This window comes from Ctenopharyngodon idella, chromosome 7 (genome assembly GCF_019924925.1).
Source record: "Ctenopharyngodon idella isolate HZGC_01 chromosome 7, HZGC01, whole genome shotgun sequence".
NCBI lineage: Eukaryota > Metazoa > Chordata > Actinopteri > Cypriniformes > Xenocyprididae > Ctenopharyngodon > Ctenopharyngodon idella.
In genome coordinates this window covers 2,528,382-2,546,370 of record NC_067226.1, presented here as the reverse complement: position 1 = coordinate 2,546,370, position 17,989 = coordinate 2,528,382, and the positions used below count along the sequence as shown (strand labels likewise).

General features: G+C 38.4%; 1 protein-coding gene across 9 annotated transcripts in view; it reads right to left on the bottom strand.

Annotated features, from left to right (window-relative positions):
• Positions 1 to 205: 205 nt before the first annotated feature.
• mark2b (MAP/microtubule affinity-regulating kinase 2b) overlaps positions 206 to 17,989 on the bottom strand; it is a 58,356-nt gene continuing 40,572 nt past the window's right edge. For 2 of the 9 annotated variants that reach the window (XM_051900870.1, XM_051900872.1), the window contains exons 15-19: positions 17,291 to 17,437; positions 12,027 to 12,290; positions 9,789 to 9,815; positions 5,133 to 5,171; positions 206 to 2,587 (exon numbers count right to left, since the gene is read on the bottom strand). In XM_051900870.1, the coding sequence (XP_051756830.1) occupies positions 2,152 to 2,587; positions 5,133 to 5,171; positions 9,789 to 9,815; positions 12,027 to 12,290; positions 17,291 to 17,437 (913 nt within the window). In that variant the 3' untranslated portion in view covers positions 206 to 2,151. The remainder of the gene's footprint in view (positions 2,588 to 5,132; positions 5,172 to 9,788; positions 9,816 to 12,026; positions 12,291 to 17,290; positions 17,438 to 17,989) is intronic. The other 7 variants (XM_051900877.1, XM_051900878.1, XM_051900871.1 and 4 more) reach the window with 6 other exon arrangements.

Here is a 17,989-nt window from a genome sequence, read left to right as displayed (position 1 = left end):
CTCTCAGAAGGGGATCATCATACTTGGAGATCCTCAAAAATTTTGGAAACCCCTGGTTTAGGACACGTAATTCATATACAATAACACAAGCTGGTATTTGAAGAACTTAATCGATTAGCAGTCAAACATGCCTTCAGAGATACCACAGATAATGTTAGGTATATTAAATGTTAGAACATATTGATTGCATCAGTTTTAATACAGCTTGAATTTAATTGTTTTATTACTATCATTGATCATAATTATCTTTGCACAAAAAAAAACAAAAAAAAAAAAAACATTTGGTGTATTTCTATGTGAACCCCGCCTAACCCAACAGCAAAGAGTCTGACACAAATAATAAAATTACAGCAACGAAAAACTTGTGTGAATAAAAATAATCAACCCTGAAGAAAAATAAACAATACTTAAGATAATTGGATCCCCAGCACCTTGAACAAATGATCAGTTGTGAGAACAGCAAAGTACATGACAAAAAAAAAAAAAAAAAAAAAAAAAGATAATCATTATTTTCTATGAAGATATAAAACACACATGTGCACAGTTGTCCCCTGAACTGGTGACAGACTTTACAAGGAGATCTGATCCCAACCCCCCTCCTCTTTACACAACAACAGCGGTGACGGTGCACCTGATGTCAACTAGAGGATGCATGCAAGCATGTACAGCTCAGCAGAAATGGATGGAAACACACTGTGGCTCTCTAGCTTGTAGTCAGTGTACTCTTTTGCTCTTTTTTCATGCAGACACATCTGCAGATTGGTTCCTGTCTTCTCTACTTACTGATCTGCTTGTGCGATAATGACATCTGAACTGATTTCAATAGTGAAAATGATAATGCCAACAAAATATTGGAATTAACAGAACACCAATATTTGACTCTTCATGGCAGGTACTTGTGGTCTCAAGGCTACGTATTAATAGTCTCTGCATTGAATATGAAACTAAGCAAGCCTTTTGGTTATTCAGATATGACACTCCATCATCGTCATCTCTCACACATACGTACACATTCAATCACGACACGTTTTCATAAAGAGTGTACCATCGAATGAGTAATGCCAAAAAGCCACCTGCAGACGAGACAGAGGTGAAAAGTTCTTGGCTTGATCCATGAAGGGTCGTGGATGCAGAGAAGAGCAGCTCGACATCAGTTCCTTAGTCACAAAAATGGCATGGGAATGATTAGTTGCGTGGATTTTGTCCTTTAATGTCTTTTCCAGTGACTTTTTTTTTTTAAGCATGAGGATTTGCTGTCCCATGATCCTTTGCGGCAAAGTGGGGCAAGAGTGTGAAAGGTTCAGTGGGAGTCATGTGGTGCTTTTTTTCAGACATTCTTTATACAAAGGCATAGTACGATCAAGAACACGAGACCACAAATAATAATAATAATAAAAAAAAAAAAGAATTTGTTTTTACTAGGAATAATATTAAAACATAATCATTGGTAAATACAACAATGAAATATTTAATTTCTTTAAGAAAATAAAAAGGCAACAGAAATTCACCCATTCCAGTGCAGCAAATCTAAACCCAGCCGATTAAGAATTAAAATCACCTTAACCAGAATTTACAGTCCTATCAGTATTGATCAAGTGTGCTGGCCCTTACTGAACAATGGTGAGGTGTAACCCTGTTGATAGAATAAGAGGAAGAAATAAACACAGAGAGAGTGTGTGTTTCTCTCTGAAGGGAGCACTAACATCTGACTTTCCTCGTAAATAGCCCACCTCCACCCTGTAAATACTTTAGGTTCTGAAGTCAATGGCCACCCCTCTTTCAAGTTTGGCAATTTATGCTCTGTCTGTTTCAATAGGCATTAGGTGCGTTTGTGTGCGAGCACACGAAGAGACTGAAATGAGTTCAAAATTCATTTTCAGCAGAAACAAACCAAGTCGAGACCCGTCGCCTTTCTGAATTGAACGTTTTCAGGACAATGAACCAAGAACCTGCAGAGTTTACCCTCCTAAAACTCCTCATTCTGTGCAGGATTGAAGGGCCAGTGTGCTATTTTTCCCCCCGTTTGTATGAATCTGATCTTATATCTCTCTCTGTACCTACCCATACCAGCAGGTTGTGTTTGAGCAGTATGTTCTCCACTCATCCCTGTTCAGAGACTCTTTAAAATGCTACTTTCGCATCTCTCTCCTCTCACAGTTTCAGCTCGTTGGCGACTTTGGAGGCGATGTTTTTGAAGGCGATGGACGTCCCGGATATCCTCTTGAAGCGTACGCCATTGAGCGAGAGACGGGGCAGCTTGCAAACCTCCATCTCCCACTGCACAAAGTCATCACGGGCGGGATTGCCGGCCATGCACAGCAGCATGTAGCGCTCGCGCAGCTCGTACTCGCAGCTGTTGGCGTCGAGAACCTTCCGAATCTCCTTCATCATCTCGCCGGGCTCCATGGAAGACGTGGTCTTCATGCTCCAGGTGAAGCGGAGTGAGCGAGGCTTCGCCTGGTCTTTAAGCGAGGACACGGGTGCGGCTGGAGGAGTCCCGTCCCCTGGGGAGGAGGAGGAGTCTTTGTTGTCGTCTTCTGGCCCTACACTGGTCTTCTCCGACTTCTCCGCACTGCTGAGCATAGATCTAGGGAGACAGGGATGGACAGAGAAGGATGGAAGGGGGGAGGTTGAGAGAATAATGTCGGTAGGGGGTGAATGAGGACAGAAAGAAAAGAAAGAGAGAACAAAGAGGATGTAGGAAGGTGCGTGGGAGAACAGTGAGAAATTGTTGAGAGACAAAAAAGGAGGATTGAAGGGAAATTAAGGGTGTTGAAGAGAGAGAGAGAGAGAGAGAGAGAGAGAGAGAGAGAGAGAGAGAGAGAGAGAGGATGAGGCAGTGGACATAGTTGGAGAGAGACATGGCAATAATCAACTGGAAACTTTGCAGAAGAAAGGAGAACGCATGCAAATGTTTGTGTGCAAATTGATGTGGCGCAAACACATGGAACAGACAAAGGTTTCTGCTTCAAATGAACACCTTTCACTTGGAGGCATTCTCGTGTCAGCTGCGTTCAGGATGTGAAGTCGCACCTCACATTCTACTGAAAGTAGAAATTGGAAGTTTTATTGACTCTCGACTGACTATGAAGGCTGGTAAGTCTGAGCCTGTTAGTGTGAATTTAAGCCGTTAATAAGCTTGAATCTCAGCCCTAAGAAGACTAAATATGATTCAGTTCGTTCAAATGTCTGAATGATGCTCAGTGACAAAAGGAGAATTAGGTTCAACTAGGTAATTAAACACTATGCTAGTGACAATCGAGAATGCTTAATGCTGTATTCAAGTCCTGCTGGGAAACAAACAAACGGTGTTGTTGGTAAAAATGATGCATTAGCCAATTTTATGTTTCAGGAAGCTTTTCACTACAACAAAATGAAGAATAAAAAACGCACATAAGGTGTGTTATTGATGCTTTATCTATACTACAGTTCAAAAGTAAAAAAAGAAATTAATGCTTTTATTCAGCAAGGATGAATTAAATTAATCAAAAGAGACAGTAAATATACACTGCCCGGCCAAAAAAGTCGCTGTTTGGAATTTAACAGGCAAATACTTAAGAATCTATGAATGGATCATTATTACAGTGATTATTATGTTTCTAGCATGTTATATATTTGGCAACGGTTCTTTTAACCCTTAAAGATGGAGTGTGTAGTTCATTTCTTAAACAACCATGTAGGAAAACACATCATGGCCATATTCCAGAATGACAATGTCAAGACTCACCAGTGTTAAAATTGTGAAAGAATGGTTCAGAGAGCATGAAGAATCATTTTCACACATGAATTGGCACCTCTGAGTCCAGACCTTAATTTCATTGAAAGTCTTTTGGGATGTGCTGGAGTAGACTTTACAGAGTGCTCACCTCTTGCATTGTCAATACAAGATCTTGACCAAAAAATGATGCACCTCTTGATGAAAATAACATCACATTTATTTTCATCAAGAGGTGCATCATTTTTTTGGTCAAGGTCTTGTATTGACAATGCAAGAGGTGAGCACTCTGTAAAGTCTACTCCAGCACATCCCAAAAACTTACACTGAGGTTAAGGTCAGTGCAAATTCATATGTGAAAATGATTCTTCATGCTCCCTTCCAACAATTCTTACACAATTTGAGCCTGATGAATCTTGACATTGTCATCCTGGAATATGGCCATGTGTGTTTAATAAATGAAAAGCTACACACTCCATCTTTAAGGGTTAAAAGAAGAGTTGCCAAACATATAACATGCTAGAAAAATAATAATCACTGTAATAATGATCCATCCATAGACCCTTAAGTATTTGCCTATAAAAAATCCAAACAGCGACTTTTTTTGGCCGGGCAGTGTGTGTGTGTGTGTGTGTGTATAAAATTTACCAACCCTAAACTTTTGAACAGTAGTGTACTTTAGCATTTAAAAAAAAAAAAAAGGTCTTTCAATCCTCTTTTCTATTAAACTAGCAGTAATATTTCCTGGCAAACTTCATCACTACTCTTCATTAGCAGTAACCAAAATGCCTACAAACTAAACTGTAAAACTTAATTATGGCCAATATAACTTTGATTCTATCCGATTTCTTTAACTGAAACACCCACAACCCAAACAGTCAGGGGAAAAAAGCACTGGTTATTAAGATATTGTGGTGGCATCTATCCATTCTAAAATTATAAATAAAATCATGACTTGAAGGCAGCATTACATTGGTCTAATTTGTAATATTTAAACGTAGTACAATACTGTTAATGATGATGCTCAAAATATCTGAGACAAGTCCAAAGTGAGGTGCGTCAGATTTTATTATTATCTGTGCATAGTCAGAAAAACATAAGCAGAAAACTTTCAACTGTGCATGTGTTTGCCAAATAGAAGACAGGCAGTAATCTGAAATTCATTCTTTGTGAACACAAACTTAAGAAACAAATTATGAATCGACTAAAAATCAGAACACATCCCAGGTACTCTCACTCACTCACACATACTCATCCACACACTGCAATTAATCCTCCAATTAAATCCCACTGGGTAAATACTAATATTTGTAAAGACCAAATTATCAACCATTTAAAAGCCCCTCTGCTGCCCAATTACACCTCTAAGGATCTACTGATTAGGTCTGATGAAGAAATCCTTGTGTTTTGTTCTCACCTGCTCCCCTCCTCTCGACCCTCTCCCTCATAGGGGCTCCTCGAAAAAAATTGCAACAGGTTTAGTCTTAGTCTGAGTTCTAGTTTAACTCATTCAGTACAGTAAAGGGGAAAAACAGTCTAGCGCAACATTAGGTTATGAAAACATTTACCCCTCCAGAACCACCGCATTCCACCAATTCACTTGTTCAATTCTATTTTAAAACTACTTTCAATTCTATTTATGCACTGTAAAGCCTGTAGCCTCTTGCCTACAACAGAATCACAGCTGTGTTAATTTATATATAGTACAACGGTATAGTAACTTCTGTGATATTGCTTTAATATATTACAGGGCTCAACACTAAGGATTTTTCCTACTGGCCCGGTCTGACCCCACCACAAAACAGTAATAAATAAATAAAATAAAATTGGCCTAGTTATTGTTTTCATTGTCTTTGACCCATAACCTTAATAAATAAGGTTGTGACACCAAAAACTTCTAGCCTAACTCAAATATAAATTTTAAATACTGTTAAAGACACGTAAACTGTCAATAATAAGAACAAATAATCAAATTTTGAGCAATAGCACAAATAAATACAATAGAACAAACATACAAATAAAATGAACAGTGCTTTTCATGTTTTTTCAGGTAGGTCTAACAGTAGTTTATAGGTAGAGAAACTGAATAATCAAATGTAAAATAACTGCAGTCTTCACTGTATAAATTAAATACATATATTTTTTCTTTGTCCTTTGTAGTTTGATTAACATTAAAAACAAAGACAGCAGCAGGTTTATTAGGCTGCTGTGACTTTGCTGTGAGTTGCACAGATCCAATATACTCTTAAACATGGGTTTTAGTTCTCAACTGTTTACGTTCACTTAAAGGGATAGTTCACCCAAAAATGAAAATTATCCCATGATTTACTCACCCTCAAGCCATCCAAGGTGTATATGACTATCTTCTTTCAGACGAACACAATCGGAGATATATTTAAAAATATCCTTGCTACATTTTGAAGCCAAGAAAATGCATTCATCCCTCATAAAAGTAATCCACACGGCTCCAGAGGGTTAATAAAGGTGAAACGATGGGTTTTTGTAAGAAAAATATCCATATTTAAAACTATATATGTTATTAACTATAATAACTAGCTTCCGACAGACGGCCGTACACATCGATTTGCGGCGGAAGAGTAACCTCTGACTAGTTATTTGAATTTATAAAGTTTTAAATATGGATATTTTTCTTACAAAAATGTATTGCTTCGCTTCAGAAGGCCTTTATTAACCCCCTGGAGCCATATGGATTATTTTTTATAATGAATGGATTAATTTTTTTTGGGCTTCAAAATCTGGCCTTCACTACCATTATAAAGCCTGGAAGAGCAAGGATATTTTTAAATATATCTTCGATTGTGTTCTGAAAGAAGATGTCATATACACCTTGGATGGCTTGAGTGTGATTAAATGGGATAATTTTCATTTTTGGATGAACTATCCCTTTAAGGTGATATGTTCATTCAAGCGCAAGAAGACATGAAAGAGATCTCAATTCAGCATCTGCACGCTGTCTGAGAGGCGGCTTTCTGGTGTGCGCACTTAAGGTGTGTTGTACACAAAACTTATCATAGAGCGCGCGAGTATTGATTTGTTTCTCTTTCGTGCATTTGGATCTTTAAATTGGCAAGGCTTAAAACACATGCAAATTATAAACTTTCCGTCAACTGTCCTGAGCGTCGTTTACGCTGACCCCTGGCCATCGGGCAGTCCTTATGGTCGAGCCCTGTGTTATTTATGAAGCTTATTCATTTTAAGATTATGGTGCGACAACAAAAAAGTGCACATTCACACAGTTACTGTGCTGATCTACTGTATGTAACAATGGCATCATGTATGTGTAATGCCAATGAACAGATGAATCAGACAGACTGCTTCAGTAACATGAAGTGGGGTGGAATGATGCAGGTCTGTCCAAGATGTTCTAAAGGATTCTACAGAGCCCCATCACCATGGTAACTACTCACATCCAACAGTCACCTGCCCCTATAGTCTGTCTGGCCGAGCACACAAGCATCCCGAACACACCACCAGACACACAGACAGACAAACAGGCCCTTTGCAAACTGACATCACTGTCAGAGCCCTTCATAAGAAAACACCACACAGAGGACAGAAACACACACAAACTCAGTCACGAGGACAGACAGTGAGGATAAAACACAGACAGGATAATACACAGACACAAACAGCTCAGGACTTAGCCAACAAGGCTCTTCACAACATAAACGTTTAAAAAAAAAACAAGTAAAGCAGCATTTGTGCCATTTAAAAGCCCTGTAAGAGAAACATGAACCATTAAATTGGACAAATCCTGCAAAGAATAATTGGTTGTCACCAACAGACATGAATTACAAAATACAGGCTTCAGGTTTGACCACCAGAGGGCGCAAAGACATATATTTCCTTCAATAAACTGCTCGCTTGCGCCCTCTGTTGGGCTCTAAAACGATATAAGCACCTCACACAACTTTAGTTACGTAAACATGAACAGGTTATCAACATAATCATGTCAGTGGGAGAAAATGACTTTCATTTGTTAATTCAAACTCCATGTATCTGTGCCAGTGGCCCAAGTGGTTAGTGACTTCAGACAGATGGTGACGTCCATTCACCAGGTGCCTGTGTGTGAGTGAGTCATCAGTCAAACAGATTCAGACAATGCCGCATAAACAGAGAGAGAGAGAGAGAGATGTGCGATTGGGAAGTTTGGCTTTAGGTGTTTGAGCAGGACAAAGCCTGACAGCTGGTTGGTCTCAGTTTCTGTAGCTGTTGTCATTGTTAATGAGCAAGTAAAAAAGAGAGAAAGAGAAGAGACGCTTCTAAAGTTGTTCTGCACAAGATAACCATTGGTCTCAGTCATCCTTCAACACTTTTTCTTTTAAATTTCCAGCTTAGAGAATGCTTACAAATACCTGACATTAACATTTATTGTCTTTACAATGGCAGATTGTCTTTATTCTTAATAGAAAGGGCTTTTACATGACCATAATTAATAGTAATTGCTAATAGTATTTTGTTTCCCTTTTTTGCACAGTTGTTCAAGCAACGTCTTCCTCTTTTTGGCACATAGAGGAAGTCATGGTGTAACAACCTGGGCCAAAACAATTATGACATACACTACCGTTCACATGTTTGGGGTTAGTACGATTTTTAAATGTTTTTGAAAGAAGCCTTTTATTCTCACCAAAGATGCATTCATTTGATACAGTAAACAGTAATATTGTGAAATAATACAATGCAAAATAACTGTTTAATATATTTTAAAATGTAGTTTATTCCTGTAATGGTAAAGCTGAATTTTCAGTAGTCATTATTTCAGTCTTCTGAAGAATCATGGGACAGTAAACTCAGCCTAATATGCTGATTTTGTGCTCAAGTAACTTTTCTTATTTTAAATGTTGAAAACAGTTGTGCTGCTTAAAGGGTTAGTTCAGCCAAAAATGAAATTTCTGTCATTAATTACTCACCCTCATGTTGTTCCACACCCGTAAGACCTTCGTTCATCTTCGGAACACAAATTAAGATATTTTTGTTGAAATCCGAGGTTTTCAGAAGCACACATAGGCAGCAACGTCATTGCACCTTTTGAGGTCCAGAAAGGTAGTAAAGACATCATTTAAATAGTCAACGTGTACTGAGCCAGCGTTCGGATGTAAACACGGAACTGCTGAACTGCGCTCACTGCGTCAACTGCGCATGACAACAGTTCAAATTCGCTAGTCGTTATTTTTGTTTTGTTTTTGCTCATTCTCGTCGCTTAATAACATTAAGGTTGAACCACTGTAGTCACATGGACTATTTTAACAATGTCTTTACTACCTTTCTGGATCTCAAAAGGTGCAATGACTATGTGTGCTTCTGAAAACCTCGGATTTCATCAAAAATATCTTAATTTGTGTTCTGAAGATGAATGAAGGTCTTAAGGTTTTGGGTACTTAATTCTTAATGAAATTTCATTTTTGGGTGAACTAACCCTTTAATATTTTTATGGAAACCAAGATCCATTTTTTCCAGGATTTTTTAATGAATGAAAAGTTCAAATAAACAGCATTTATTTGAAACATAACATTATAAACATTATAAATACTGTCACTTTTGATCAATTTTATGCATTCTTGCTGAATAAAAGTATTTTTTTCAAAAAAAAAAAAAAAAAAATCTGTATAGACCCTAAACTTTTGAATGGTAGCATATGCAAATGGCTATGCTTGCTTCTTTTTCCATGACATCATATCCTATTAGCCATCTTAATTATGACCTCAGGTCTTGTTATAAAAGCCCTGTGTTATCTGAGCAGGCAGAGACAATAGTCACACACAGAATCTGGGGCACACAGGTGAGATCACCAGGTAAACTGACAGGGACGGGGAAATGAAAGGATGGGGAGTAAAGGCACTGAGTGTTACTGTGGAAAGTTGAAGGCGGTGGTGTTTTTAGGGCTGAAGTTGGTCGTTAGTGTTGGTCATGACATTGCACACAAAATAATCAACCAGGAAAAAGGGCCAATCACAGAACACACTGAGGGATGAAGACAAGGAACAAGGAAAGAGAAATAAAAGGGTCAAAACAAGCCTTAAACAAAGGGGGGGTTAGGGTCATCATTGCCTACCTTCTGGGGAATCTGAATGACAGATTTCTACAAAACAAAAGTAAAAGAAAAAAGAAGAAAAAAAGGAAAGAAATGTATATATGTAAATTGAAGAGCAAAAAAAAAAAAAAAAAAAGCAAATGAAAATGTCAAAGTGGTTGGGTTGTCCTGGACACAGCAACAATCAGTCTGAGGTTATTTGATGGGTTATCCGTTTAAACTGTACAGAACGAGCAAATAACAGTAGTAATCTTCTAATTCTTAATTTCTTAATTGCATCACTGCATGCAATTAAACTATTAAGTCAATTATTAACACTCATAAAAGGATTGGAATGCTTACACAAACTAAGTAGAGTTAAACTGCCTAATCTAAAAGTAATGTTAAAGCCAACATAAAAACAAAACTGACCCAATTTACTTTATACATGGCACAATAAGACTAGGAATGTAGTAACTATCCACTATTAATCATTGCAAATTATTTCAAAGGAAAAAAAGTTTATCATAACTTTTCATCACTAGCTCCGCCTCTGACTAACCTTCACGACTCGCCAATAGCCAGTAGTTATTGTTTCAGCCATACTATTTGGTAATGCAGCCTTGCCAATTGTTAAAAGTAGTAATTTAATGCTATATTATGTTAATATACACTACTGTTCAAAAGATTGGGGACGGTAAGATCATTACAATTTAATACAACTGTTTTCTATTTTTATATATTTTTAAAATGTAACTGCGGTGTTAATGTTGATGTTGTAATTCCTGTGATAGAAAAGCTGAATTACTCTAGTCTTCAGTGTCACATGATCCATCAGAAATCATCAACTGAAGAATTACTTATCATCATTACGATCAATGTTGAAAACAGTTGTGTTGCTTAATATTTTTGTGAAACATTTATTTCTCAGGATACTTTGATGAACAGAATGTTCAAAGAACAGCATTTATTTGAAATAGAAATCTTTTGTAGCGTTATAAATGATTTTACTGTCACTTTTGATCAATTTAATTTGTCCTCGTTGCTGAATAAAAGTATTAATGAATGAATTAAAAAAAAATTATAATGACCCCAAACTTTTGAATAGTAGTATAATAAAGGTTGCAGCAATTATATCAATAATGGCCACTTTTTACAATCCAAATTCTGATATTCTGTTTCATTTAGAAAAATGTCATTTTACGTAAGTAAAATGGGTTGCAAATGCCATTTTATGTTGACCTTAAGAAAGGATGTTTACATTCATTTATTAAAGCTCACAAATCTTGTTCATGTTGAAACATTCCCACACTGGCTTGAACATATACACAAAAGGACACAAAAACAAACAGACAGATATACATGGACAAAATGGAAAACGTCATCTGTCATTTCACCCTTTTGAAATCTGAGACTGAATATAAATGAAAGACTACTGACCATGAAGGTGTTCTTATGTTCTTCAAAGTGTATCTGAATGATTTTGAGTCTAGCAGTTTAAACATGACTGCCTAGATCCAACAGAACCGTTCTGTGATATGAAATGTAGCAATATAATCCATAATGTAAGCCTAAAGTTTTTTTGCGAACTGCTATGGCGGCACTAGTGAGTGGATGCCAAGGTGTCCCCTCCACAAGTATTTATAGAGCAGGGGAATGCAATACCTCAGCTGTTACCAAGGATACTGTCACCACGGAGGTGTGGAAAAGGTAGATATGTGTTGGGAGTGTGTGCTGGAACTCGGAGACAGAGATGATGAAACTGATGAGAAATCTGCATGTGTTTAAATGAGCTGCGATTCGTGTTGGGATTATGGGGACTGACAGCACTTTGATTGCCTTATGAAGACTTGACCTTGTGGGTGAAATTATGACAATACCCAATACCCTGTTGAACAATGTGCCAGTGCTTTGCGAGGACAAATGTACTAGTAAAGCTGTTTGATCAAAGACGGACAACCAATCAGCCAATTTCTACATACCAACTGAATATAATGACAGACACCTATGAAAAAACCCTCAGCAGGAGGTGTGAGAATGTGCTGATGTGTCAGTGTGGTCGTCTTTCACTTTGTCTTCAAGTCTCTTTCTGTTCTTTTTCATCAGCACCTAATCCATCTTTACTGCCGAAAATACCCGGCATTCATCACACTCATCCTCACACCACCACGCACGGGCTTCTAATGCCATTAACACTTCCCAAAATCAGTGACTTCCCCTGTCATTCCTCCAGATCCATGTCAATCTACTGATTTATCGACACTCTTTTGTCTGCCTCACCTGCGCACAAACTTGGAGGTGAACTTGCTGAAGATGCCGGAAGCTGCGGGTCGTCGCTGTTGGCTGTTGCCATGGGAGAGGGAAGGGGAGGCGGGGGCTCCGTGGTACGGAGAACCCTGTTGGTCCCGTGCGCCCCTCTGCTGGCCGAGGTGGAAGGTGTTGCGGGTGGGCACCCCTCTAGGGAAGTTGGTACGGTCCGTCCCAGCTGCGCTGCTGATATTGTGGGCTGACGGGGAGGCGCCAGGTGCTCTCTGGGGGGGATCACTGTGACAAAGCAATTTTTCCCCAAACAAAAGAAAACAAATAAAGATGAGATCATAGCAGGATTAGTATCAAATTTTAAAAAATGTAAACATTTAAAAAAAAATTATATTTATAAATTTTAAAATGAATTAGATTTAAATACAGCATTTTAAATGTTTTTTATTTAAATGAAATAAAACTGAAATAAAAGAATGATGAAATAAAAAATAAAATAGGGCATGGAAGGTTGATTTTCACTCTGTCTGCAGAAAGAATAGCCACTGATAATGGGTGTACATATTCAAAGGAGATTCAAAATGTAAATACCTGATCTATGCATTTATGAAATCTCCATAAAATCATGTTGAACTTAAAAAATGCAAATTTGAAATATGGTAGAACAATGGTTTATGTATCAGGAGCTCTGTTCTGGCTCTTGCAGTGCTCTAGTAACTTGTATTATGTAATCTTAAAATAATGAAATATGTCGACTGCAGAGAAGAGAACATAAACATATCTCTAACCCAATGCATAGAACTTTAATCTGCTTAATCACACACACACACCACAGAAACACACACACACACACACACACACACACCACAGAAACACACACACCCACCCACACATACAAACCCACACCCACACACACACCACAGAAATGCACAGATCAGGGATAATTGTGAAACTTGCTTACTGCAATTTGTGTGCGTGTGTGTGTGTGTAAGAGTGTGTGTCCATCCAAGCGTGTGCAGTGAAAAGGCACACCTCCCCCATTGCTGTCTTTTCTGCACACTGTCTGAGAAAATCTCACCCAACCATGCCAGGTCCATGCCAACATCTGTTTAAGTGCCAACCAGTGTAGTAGAACCTAGTCAGAACCAGTCGCCAACTGGCACAAGCACAGCCAAAGAGGTCACATGACTCTGGGTAACTGAACCTGCCAGAGCTAGATTACAAAACACTGTCCATCCACTTCAGCCAGGAAGTGAAGTGTGCTGGACCCTTCTCAGAAACATAGCTGTGTTTGGAATAACAAACTATGATCTGCTCTGTATGTGGACGTCAGATTATCATCCACATTATTTAAGGACATTTTTTGAAGCTCCTGGTTTCACAAGGTTACACACACTGGTCAGCTTCTAGAAAGTGAAAACTTTTTAAGATTTAAAGAAGTCAACATGAAACTATTCATGCCCATTTACTTTCACGTTTCTGCTCTTACCATGCAGGATTCATTGTGCATGTTACTCCAAAGAAATATATTTGTGTATACACTTTCTACAATCCAATCAATACTTGATGGATTGAAATAAAATTAAATGGCAGAATTTTTAGGATCTAAACAATTCCTAAACAAGTGCAAACCAGTATAGCAATGATATCACCTATTATTATAGTTTTTGTTAATATTTTGAATTTTTTTTTTTTCATATCTATACAGTTTTAAGTTTTTAGTTTATTTTAGTACTTCAACTTAAACTAAAAACAATAAGAAATGTTGCACTGGCAACTAGCTGATAATGTTTTTTTTATTATTTTATTTTATTTCACTTAATGTTTTTTTTATTTCAACTAATGAAAACTTTTTGTTAATGATAACCATTGGTTAATAACCCTCTCATTTATAAAATGGATTTCTCATCAATAAAATCAAGTCCTGATCTACAATTTCTTCCTTCAGTTTTCGGTTTCACTCCAAAATGCATCACATTATGGAAGTAAAATGGGTTGTGAGCATCATTTCATGTTGACTTTGAGTTAACTAAAACATTAATTAGTTACTGGGGATCAGTACTTACAATGCCACTGACTCACTTTTTCTCTCCGTTTTACCTCAAACGAGCATTTGTCTTTTTTTATTTATTTTTTTTATTTTGGCCACAGCCTTATTGCTATCTACCATAACTTACCTTCTGCAGATCCAACTATAGCCCAGTACACTGGCTAAATATGACCTTCTCAAACCCTCTTTACACAAAAGTTCACAGAATGTCATCCCTAACACTTCAGGGTGGAGTGAACGGGAACCTGAATCACTGTGCACATCACTGGGATAGTGTCTAAGTCTATCATCATAGCATGGAGCAAAAATACTCAGGGGCAAATTTGGGGAAAACTTTAGAAATATCACACAGCTGAATGTTTAGAAGTAAAAATAACATATGAGCACTCACTCTAGCAAATAGGAGCAGAAGCTTAAAGGGATAGTTTACCCAAAAATGAAAATTACCTCTTGATTTACTCACCCTCAAGCCATCCTAGGTGTATATGACTATCTTTTTTCAGATGAATACAATCGGAGTGATATTAAATAATGTCCTGGCTCTTCCAAGCTTTATAATGGCAGTGAATAGAGGATGAGATTTTGAAGCTCAAAAAAGTGCAACCATCCATCATAAAAGATATCCACACGGCTCCAAGGGGTTAATAAAGGCCTTCTGAAGTGAAGCGATGCGTTTGTTTAGGAAAAATATCCATATTTAAAACTTTAAAAACTAAAATAACTAGCTTCTAACAGACAGCCGTATGTATCGATTTACGGTGAAAGAGTAAACTCTGACCCGACGCATGACGTATTGACAAACACGGAAACGCAGAGGAGAGAGCAAAACAAAACACTGGTTGCAAATTAGAAGTCTAAAATAAGAACTTTTATAGAGAAATGTTTGAGGATTTTAATATAAAAGAAGAGGATCTTGAGTTTGTTGCCCAGCCCTATTTGTTGGAACAGCCAGAGGCGTCAAAGCTTACGATACTCCTACATTGTGTAAGGGGTTACTCTTTTGGCGCAAGTTGACGTGTGTACAGCGTCTGTCGGAAGCTAGTCATTTTAGTTTTTAAAGTTTTAAATATGAATTTTTTCTTACACAAACGCATCGCTTTGCTTCATAAGGCCTTTATTTAACCCCCCAGAGCCGTGTGGATTTCTTTTATGGATAGTTGCATTTTTTTGGGCTTCAAAATCTCATCCTCTATTCACTGCCATTATAAAGCTTTCGAAGAGCCAAGAAAATATTTAATATAACTCCGATTGCATTTGTCTGAAAGAAGAAAGTCATATACACCTAGGATGGCTTGAGGGTGAGTAAAGGGGGGTAATTTTCATTTTTGGGTGAACTATCCCTTTAAAAACCAAACCCACGCCACTGCAAAAACATCTGCAGTTATGACGCATGTCAGAACAAACAAGAACTGTATGATGAGACATGCATCTAGAATTATTTTCACATATTCCATATATATTTCTCTCTTTAGTGCAGAGATTTTCACAGTGGCAAACCACATGATTCCAAGGTGTCAAAGTGAAGGGTCTTACACGTGACTCACGTCAATGTTCCTCTAGTATTAAAGTACAGTGTGGTTACACTCTTGCAAATTGTTGTAATGAAAAGTTCAGTTTGCCACTGACCTTTCAAAATACATCCAATGATTATTAGAAAATGTGCATGATGTATCATTACTTGGGCAGTTTTGGTGTGAAAATCAAAACAGGATGTAAGAGGGATTGATTCAGGGGCAACCAAAATTGTCTTGAGACAGTAACGTTTTACGATCTCCCATTTTTTTCTACCTTTACATTTATGCATTTGACATTTAAGATTCATTTCATGCATCCACTGGGAATCAAACCCATGACGTTGCCATTGCTAGTGATCAGTTCTAAGTTCAAATACATGTTGTTTCTTCCGTTTGTTGTCACTATTTTCAGTTTACTTGAAGCAACCTTGTAAAAATCTTCCATCCTATAAGCTATTAGTAGCTTCCGTAGATGTCAACGCTTGTGTCCTGATGTGAGTCACGTGAAAGAACCTTGAGTGACAGAATGAGCCACACTATGTGCTGTACATGATCCCTCACTCACTCACTCACTCATATATACAGGTCACAGATCTGAATATATGGCCCTTGCACTGAGGTACGTTTCACTCCAGAGGGGAGACAGTGCACAGAGGGCAGAGAAACACAGAGGAGTGAGAGAGACAATGTAACAGAGCAGCGGTACCTTCTCTCAATGGTCCCCAACCACGCTCGGAAGAGGCTCAGCTCACTGCATGCAACAGACCAGCCATTCACTTACTTACAGGTTAACACGAATCATTCACACTCCACGCTGCCCTAGCTGCAGCGCTACAATTGATGGTGTGTTTCTGACATGGTCAGTGTTTAGTGTGAATATACGGTTTTATTTGTGGCTTTGCGCAACTTTTATCAGTGATAGTCCAGAGAGGACAGGAAACAATGGTTAAAATGGGGGGGAACATGATTGAGAAATCATTTGGCTGTAAAGTGAAGTGGGGTCTGTGTTGCATCATTATCATTTATCCACACTGCACATTCACATGGTTATTAGGTTGAGAACATTGCTGTTCTTTTCTTTCTCAAGGGCGAGGTATCACCGTTCACATCCCATCTTAAGAATCACTCATGACTTAATGAAAGCTGTAATGACAAATATTATTATTTCTTATTTACTCCTAAAATCCCTGTTGAAGTGAAACTGGTTGACCAAGAAAATCTTGCTGGTTAAAGGAGCAGATCATTCAAAAATTTTCTGGATTAGCTTCATTAGCTTCATGTTGTTCCAAACCTGTATGACTTGTCCAAAATGACTTTCAATTTCACTGTATGTACATATTATATTTTGTGTTCCACAGAAGAAAGAAAGTCATACAGATTAGGAACAACACAAGGGTACGTAACTGATGACATTTCAATTTTCGATGAACTATCCCTTTCTCTTCCAGTCAAGAGGGGGCACCAGTACAACAGTATTGCATACTGTGGACCACCAGCCAAAACATATGTTGGTGACCAGCTGTGCTTGTCTTTTCAGCAGGAATAAGAATATTTGTCTTGTTTTATAGCACAGCCATCTCCAAATGTTGACTCTGTAGACTCTATGGCTTCCTGCAAGCTTTTTCCCCACCAAGTAAACGATTTCTAAGAATGCATAAACTCCCTGAGACCCGCTACAGTTCCCAGATTTGTGTTCTCTTTTTGGCGGCGTGGGGACTTGCCTGGGCCGGTGTGAGTGCAGGTCTGCGGGACAGGGATGGGCAGAGGTGGAGAGGGACTTGTGATGGCGGGTGCGTGAGGAAGAGATTGATGAGGAGAGCACGGCGCCGGCCGAGGCCGTGGAGGCGCGGGACCCGGGGGTGCTCAGGCTGAGGGGAGAGAGACAGCGGCCCCTCCGTACACACACGCACAAATCGACACACACATAAACACGAGTGTGTGCGTATGTGTGGAGGGAGGCAGGGAGGGAGAAGCATTCCATTAGAAACACTGCACACATTAGATAGAATGATAAATAGACAGTACGACAAAGAGATAGAGAGATAAATAGACAGAGCGGTAGATAGATAGACAGACAGATGGATGATAGAGAGTTAAAGCCGTTAGAGCAATAAATAGACAGAGAGATGATTGATAGACAGACAGACATACTGATTAGGGGTGTAACGGTACACGTATTCGTACCGAAAATTTTCGGTACGCGTCTTTCGGTTCGGTATGCGTGTACCGACAAATACAGAGTTGTACAGCCCATTAACCACCAATAATCACAATAAGCTGTCCATTTTATCACAAAATTCAAACAATAAACGCCATTTTGTCGCTCTTTGATGTGGCGTGACAGATCGCTGTACAGGCACCTCATTTCAAGCAGCAGCGTGGAGCACGAGTAAAAGCGATGATCTCTACCTCTTTAATAC